Source organism: Scomber japonicus, chromosome 10 (genome assembly GCF_027409825.1).
Source record: "Scomber japonicus isolate fScoJap1 chromosome 10, fScoJap1.pri, whole genome shotgun sequence".
NCBI classification, from domain to species: Eukaryota; Metazoa; Chordata; class Actinopteri; order Scombriformes; family Scombridae; genus Scomber; species Scomber japonicus.
The window spans coordinates 2,830,027-2,837,849 of record NC_070587.1 but is presented as its reverse complement, the minus strand read 5'-3'; the positions used below and the strand labels follow the sequence as shown (position 1 = coordinate 2,837,849).

General features: G+C 39.3%; 1 protein-coding gene across 1 annotated transcript; it reads right to left on the bottom strand.

Moving 5' to 3' along the window:
* Positions 1-249: 249 nt before the first annotated feature.
* Positions 250-2,713, bottom strand: bola1 (bolA family member 1). The gene is made up of 2 exons (XM_053327040.1): positions 2,657-2,713; positions 250-1,281 (listed from the first exon to the last, which is right to left on the bottom strand). Exon 2 carries the CDS (start codon positions 1,227-1,229, stop codon positions 777-779), a length of 453 nt encoding a protein of 150 aa, XP_053183015.1. The 5' UTR covers positions 1,230-1,281; positions 2,657-2,713; the 3' UTR covers positions 250-776.
* Between the last annotated feature and the right edge of the window lie 5,110 nt (positions 2,714-7,823).

Below are 7,823 nucleotides of genomic sequence, written 5' to 3'. Positions count from 1 at the left end.
GCCTTGATTCTTGACCTCACTGCTTCAGTCACTGTAAATATATCCTGCTCTGTTTATTTGTTTCACTCTTCTGCTTCTGTAGCATTTAACAATAAGTCATCATAACTGGCACATGTGACTTCATTATTAATTAATATCCTGCCTGGTTAAATAATCTGGTTTGAACATCAGTCATGAGTCTCAGAAATGTGTTTACAATTTTAAAGGACACTGTTTATTTTCATTGGCATGCAGAAATGCACACATGAACGTCCATTTTAACATCTGGCCTGTGACACTGCCACTTTCAGTCATCACTGAATAAACATATTAACGCACAAACACCTCTATACACAGTGCTGTTGGAGATTAGACAACAGTCTTTTCTGAACGTAAACTCAGCATTTCAGACAGAAACTGGGAACTATGAGCAGAAGCACAATAATGGAGTTGTTTAATAGGTGTGTCGCATCAGAGCAAAATATCAGCAACCACTAGTATAATAGGAGATTTTTGATTTAGCTGAATTAACTCTAAAACCCACTGTTGATTTATGTTTACAATTATGTTTTATTGTGAGAGAGCAACCATAGAAACACATGTTTGTATTATTTGTATTATTATTTATTCTGCACAGAATACTAAGAGCCATTAATGTATAATCAAAATTAAAATACCTCCAAATATCACTGTGTAAAGAGGAAACACTCATCTTTATACCTCTTCTAAAACATCCACCTGCATTTTTCACAGTTCAGTCCGACAGCAAGTGTAAAACTGTTTCATAGTCCAACACTTCACTCTCGCCCTGCCTTCAGTTTCTCCTCCATCGTGTGATCTCCCCTCGAGCCTCCCAGGCAGGGCGGACTCTTAGCCAGGCTGGGGTTACTCCCCCACTGCTCAGGAGTCTTTGCTTGGATAGCCAGCGCATGAACACAATTGCTCAACTCCTCCTTCAAAGCCTCATTAACCAGACGGTGGCGCTGTATCAACGACACACCCTCAAACTTGGAGCTTACAACCAGGACACGGAAATGGGATTCAGAACCGGGGGGTACGGCGTGCATATGGCTTTCATTGTGCACCTCTAAGTGGTCCGGCTTAAAGGAGTCGGTCAGTTTGGTTCTGATAGTCCTCTCAACGGGCCGGCTGGGATCTGGGTCCATGTGCGGTCTGAAGTGGGCCAGAGGCCGGGTAAAGGCAAGACTGGTGGAGACGGGCCGAGCACAGCGGAGGACACTGGACAGCATCAGAGAATGTGGCAGGAGACCACTTAGAGGAGCCAGATGTGTATAAAAACACCTGGATGATGGGGGGTTGAAATGAGAGAAATTCATCTTTTAGCAGGCATTTTTAGTTTAAGAGACTTTCAGGTGGAGTAATGAAGGGAGTTAGTAATTCAGAGAACGGCCACTTGAACTTAATCACAACACAGTACAATTTACTGATTGGCTAATGGACAGAAAAATAATATGCAACAGTTTTGATAATTGAGAAGTTATTTAAATACACAATACTAGTTTGATGACATTGTGAAACAGTGAGGGATCATTGGAGTTGTTGTTTCCACTGTTAAACAATCAGCTTCTCCCAGTCAGGATTCCTTCAGTGTTTATCGTTTTTACTGGAAGCCTAATTACCTGCAGAGGTCTTGCTTTATTCAGTTATTATAAACTGAATAAAGCAATTTCTCTGAGGCTATTAGTGAGACACAGGACGTCCAGGAACGCTGTGTGTGAGACAAGCTGCCGCTAACATTGCTCAGCTTGTATCTCTGTTGTCTGTCTCTTGTTTCTGAACATAACATCCAGACATCCTTCATCCACTTTATAGATATACTTAGAAATGAAAAAGATCTAAAAAGTTTATCATAGACATGCAGCTTGAAACTGAGTCAAAGTCAGTTTATGAAAGTTTCTGGCAGACAACCACAACGCAGACACATAGGCTAGTTTCGACACTTCTGCCCTAGATTGTTGTAGGGCTGAATGCAAATTTGATGTACAATTGGCCTAGATTAAAAAAAGCATCGGTCACACTTCTACATATTGCAGATTTATTTCCACAAAGAATGTTTACTGTATATAGGCCTAGTATTTTATCACTTTCACCCTTGTGCTGCTACTTTTTGTCCCACTGTACTGCTGTGTCAATTTGAATATCTACCAAGGGTGATCAATAAAGATACACCTTATCTTATTAAGAAAACCTCTGACAACCTATGGACTAAAATCAATCAATCTTTATCATACAACTATCTGTCTGTGTCTGAAATGTGTCAGCATGTTATAACTATATTACTTCAATGATGCAACCAGATGTTTTGCAACTATAAATCCTCAACACACTGATGTCTGGTGTGACAGAAAACACATAATGAGTCACATTTACAGGTGCACGAAGTTGGTGACACTATAACTAATAACGTTACAGCTAAATTTACTAAAGTAAACTTTCTAGCTTACATTAACTAGCATGGCGTTTGTTTGCTAGCATTAGCCATTAGCTTTCATGATAAACATTACCAGATATTTACGCAAACAGGAACAATGTCACGGAGCTTCTGCGCAGATCAGCTTTATAAAGAATAAACCCACACCTGTGTAAAACAGTAGAGCTTAATAATAAGTGATGAAGCTACAGTTATGTAAAGTGTAGGAAGATTTTGTGTACTCACCTTGCAAGAGAAGACAGTTGCGTCACTTCGCCAGATCCGTCACGTAACACTCACCGGAAGTGCTGGGGTTTGTAGTTTTTTAAGCGCTGTGTGTGTAGTTTTCTGGCTCTGGTAGCAGTAGTAAACTCTTTTTTTATGTTTAGTTTTTGTCCACAACACCTCATCTATACAACTTGTGTCTACAAACCGGGGGGCTAGAATAGTTTATTGTCATTGTGTGCTCAAGCACCCCTAAATTTGATATCAGCACCTCTAAAAATAAATAAATGTTTTTTAGGTTTTGGTTCACTTTCAGGGCATTGTCAAATTAGGAAGTGAGCCCCCCTAAAGATTTCATCCTACAATCGCCCCTGTGTAGAGGTAGCCTATACAATGAAATGTCTGCTGCACCGCCTGAGTGGAGCTCAAACAGAAAGACACAAAATTAATTGAAGTTTAAAAAAGCTCTCTCTCTCTCTCTCTCTCTCTCTCTCTCTCTCTCTCTCTCTCTCTCTCTCCTCTCTCTCCCTCTCTCTCGCTCTCTCGCTTGTATTGCACTTGTTCAAAGGTAGGTGTATTGCACACAGTGGCGGTTTTTGCTATGGGCAATGTGGGCAACTGCCCAGGGCGCAATCTACTTGGGGGCGCACGAGCGCTCTCAAAAAAAAAAAAAAGGAAAAAAAAGTCCGTCCGACTCCTCAAAAAAAGAAAAGCGCGTCCTCAAAAAGAAAAATCGCCAGTTTTCTAGACTAATACCGCTCATTTCCACATCAAGTTGGTGCAGTGGGCGATGAGGGGCCCCTACTATCACGTCAACTTGCTGCTGACAGTCATGTTTACAGGTTGTGTGTGTCAGAAGAAAAGGCAAAGGGGAGGGAGGGGGATCAACTTGCGACTACAGAGGCTGTGAGCAGGTTGTGAGTGAGTCTCAGGGGCCATCCACACGGACACGCTTTTTGGTTTAAACGCAGATGTTTTGCATCGTTTTGGCCGATCGTCCAAATGAATACTGTAAACGCATTGCCTGTAAACGAAGCTTTCTGAAACCTGGTCCCAGGGTAAAAAAATCGCAAACGCAGCCCTTGAGTGTTCGTGTGGATGGTGAAGACGCATACCCGCGTTTCGATCATGTCATCGCCACACCCCTCGAGCTTAGCCTTCCACTGTGATAACATACAGTCAACAGATACAGTCTCAGCCATGGATGTACATCCAAGGCTTTAATTTATCTTAACTTCTCTTATACAGTCTATGGGCTTTAATAGGCTACCCTCATTCTCAGAGGAAAAGCAAGGGGGGGAGAGGGGCGGGGGATAGACTGACCTGTGATGATTATGATCCTAGGCCACACAACACAAACTGCTGCTTCCAAATAAATAATAATACATTTATAAAATTAATACAGACCCGCTATAGCTACATGTAAGTTATTGGGTTATGTGAAAATGCAATAAATGAATAAATAACTTTACACCTGCACTTTCATGTGGTCAAGGACTCCCTGATAGCAATCTAATCACCCACAAAACATTTTAATGCCAGTTGTAAAAAGGGTGAAAGTCTGTCAGATTACGTTAGCCTAATTATTAGTATTTTTCATTTTATTTTATTCATTTGTATGATGACGGATGTGTGTAATTTACTTTGGTGTTTACATACTATATTTCATTTATTTATCTTATTTTTTGTGTGATGAAGGATTTGTGGGGAGGGGCGCCAATAGTCGGTCCGCCCAGGGCGCAAGACTAGCCAGGACCGCCTCTGATTGCACATAGTAAAAATAAATAAATGAGAGTATTGCACTTCATAGCACAGGATTGTCCATGATACTTTAATTGCAGTGTCCTTTAGTGCAGTGTTCAGCGTGGTGATAGCTTTTGGAACTGTTCATGAGTCTGTTGGTGTGTGCTGTGATTCTGTAGTGCCTTCCTGAGGGCAGAAAGTCAAACAAAAAATAAAAAAAAAAATTGAATAGTTAAAGAAAATGAATGAATAGTTAAATATTAATAATGAAATATATATACATACCTATATATATACATACAAAACCCCAATTTTCCAGTTTTTTATTGAAAATTATTTTCAAGCTTACCATCTTGGTCTTTTTTACCAAGGTAGTTCTGGCATAGCTTGGTCTGTTTTGGGTCATTATCTTGCTGTAGGATGAACCCCTGACCAACTACGTGCATACCAGAGGGTACTGCATGGTGCTGCAGAAAGCTGTGGTAGCTGACCCTGGATCCAGATAAACAGCCCCAGACCATCATGTTTCCTCCTCCATATTTGACAGTTTGACAAAACTCCTGTGTGACTTTTGATTCATCAGTCCATAACACCTTCTCCCAGTCTTCAGTAGTCCATTGGTGGTGTTTCATGGCCCAGACAAGCCTTTTCTTCTTATTCTGACGTCTTAGCAATGGCTTTCTGCTGCAACTTGACCTGTCAAACCTGCAACTCCAAGTCTTCTCTTCACAGTTGAAACTGAGACTTGCTTACTAAGGCCACCATTAAGCTGTGCTTGAAGCTGTTGTCCTGTGAGCCGCCTATCACGCAAGCTGTTGACTCTATTGTGACTTTGGGTCTGCCAAACCTCTTCCTTTCAAAGTTTCCCCCAGAGTACTTTTTGATGGTAACCTTTTTTTTCTTTACCTCTGGCAGTTCATCACTTACCTTTGCACCATTTCAAGCTATTCATTGGACTTGAACTGCTTGAATTTCAATAAAAAACTGGAAAAATTGGGGTGTTCTAAAACTTTTGACCGGTAGTGTATATAGTTAAAAATATCTTGTGAGGCTTGCAGGAATTATAAGTTATTATAGTCGCTTTGTATTCAGGCGTGTTTTGATTTGTGAATATAAAATTACGTGAAAATAGCAAATTACATTAAACTGAGCAGATCCATAATCAGTGAATCCAAATATCGTATTTTATCAAAGTAATGCATAGTCGGGATTATGATCAGCAATAAATCATGACATTTTACTGAACAGATATTTTGTATGCAGGCAAGACCCCCCATAAAGTATAACTTACACCGATGTCTTTCCTGAGTAGCAGCAGGTTTTCTACCATTTGAAGTGTGTCTGTTATGAACATAATCCACAATATTCAGAGATATTTAAAATAATGACAAATATTTCACTTTTCATAGTTTTTATTCTTCATGGTTCTTTGTTATCCATTGTGATTCTAAAGGGTCAGGCGCACGACAAAGTGCAGACCCGATCGAAAATCAACAATGAGAAAAATATAAGAAAAAAAAATCTCACACACCTTTTAAACAGAACTGATGTTGTCACATTTAGGCTAACTATGATTCATAACCGGTATTTAACATTGATGTATTTACTTATATTTCATTCTCATTTACAAAATACACAAAATCAAAGACAACATACAGCATTGTCCATTTGCACTTCTTTTTTTTGTAACTTTTTTTTTATATTTATGATTCCACAAACAGTTTCTATACTTACAAACAATCAACTACAGTTTCTACAGCACAGTACAATGACAAAGGTGATAAATTCTTTGTTACATTTAATTAATGGCAATGCAATCTTATTGACAAAAGCCTCAAGGCCTAGGGCTGTTTTAGAGAGTACACACGAATGTTAGCTGTTACGTTTTGTGTCATCAAGCCAACACTCAGCATTTTTAGTGGGCAAGGCCGGCATATAGTAATGTGCTCCGATTCCCAATAGCTTCAAAGGAGAGAATAGAGACAAATACCCAAACACTTATTGCTTTGTTAACTTTTTGCACTCACGATTGACTGTTGCTCAGGCAACAATAATTATACAAAAAAACCCTGTAACATAAGCTAAGATATGTATCTACGAGAGACAATCTTGACTTGAACGGAGCCTGAACTGAGTCACTGAGACAGGTTAGCGTTTTAACAGCAATTTCATGTTGAACAAATACAACAGTTACCTTGACATCGTTGTTCTTAATTTCATTGGTGATACAGGACAACATACAGAGAATAGAACTGCTGACTTTTATGTGCTTTGCTTTTATATTTGTACAGTTAATGTGCATTTATAATCTATCAATGTGCTTTAAAGAGGGCAAATTTTTCTTTCTGCTTCCAATTTTTGGCTTCTGAAGCCATTATTTCTTTCATTTTAAAAACAAGGGCACCTGGACCCTTGAAACCCAGCTCCTGGGTGAGTGATGAAATATTTTCATCATCACATAACAAGTCCAGTTGTTCTTGTCTTCCAACTGCTAGATATCACATGAACCAATGGCTGAGAACCTGACTGCAATAGTATATTTCTAAGGGTCAAAAGGTTTGAAGAGCTTATAATCTTATTAGTTACATTATAATTATTTTTATTTACATATATTCATATCTATAACAGAGATTTGATGGTGTAATGTGTAAACTCAGGCCATACAAAATATTTGGCAATAATTAATGAGGTGGTACTCATGGCACACTCATGGATAATAGGTCAGATGTCAATTTTGGGTTCAGATTAGTGTGAGATGGTGGGGGGGGGGGGGGGGGGCGGTGAAATGTGAAGAGCAGGTCATTTTTCTGGTAGAGGGCTGTGGTAAAGCTCGAAGCCCTAATGTTCACAACTGCACTCATGTTCACAAACTTGTCATTTGGAAGATTTTGGTCATTGTGCTCTTGCTAAACGCTGACCTTGTTCTTCATTAAATTTCTCACAAGGCTGTATCAGGATGTGTCTTGAAGAACTCAAGGCATTCACAATTGTGCATGTACAACTGTGTGTGTACATTTAGTGCAATGGGTTGTCTATTTATTCAACTGTCTTGAGTCTACCTATGGCTGCTATCCTACAAAATGGCAGTTTGGACAAAAACTTTTTTTTTTTTTTTAACTCTGGTATGTCAATGATTGTTTTTTATTTCACCATGCAATTGTGAACATATCACCCTTGCTTTTCTAGATCAGGGGAACGTGGCAATGTGTCCGCCAACACTCTGTGCTGTTACCGGTGTGGAATACATGACAATCAGCCCTTGGCAGTGAGTTCTCTACGGTGAATCTCATGTTATATCCAGCTACATTTGTATGAATGAAGCACAAGTTAACACAGTGTCCCATCCTAACTGTTCAACATGTTATGTGCTCCGATGACAAAACACATCTCAAATGAGGAAAATATGAAATAGAACAACTCTGCTGTAACCCACTTTTTTTTTTTA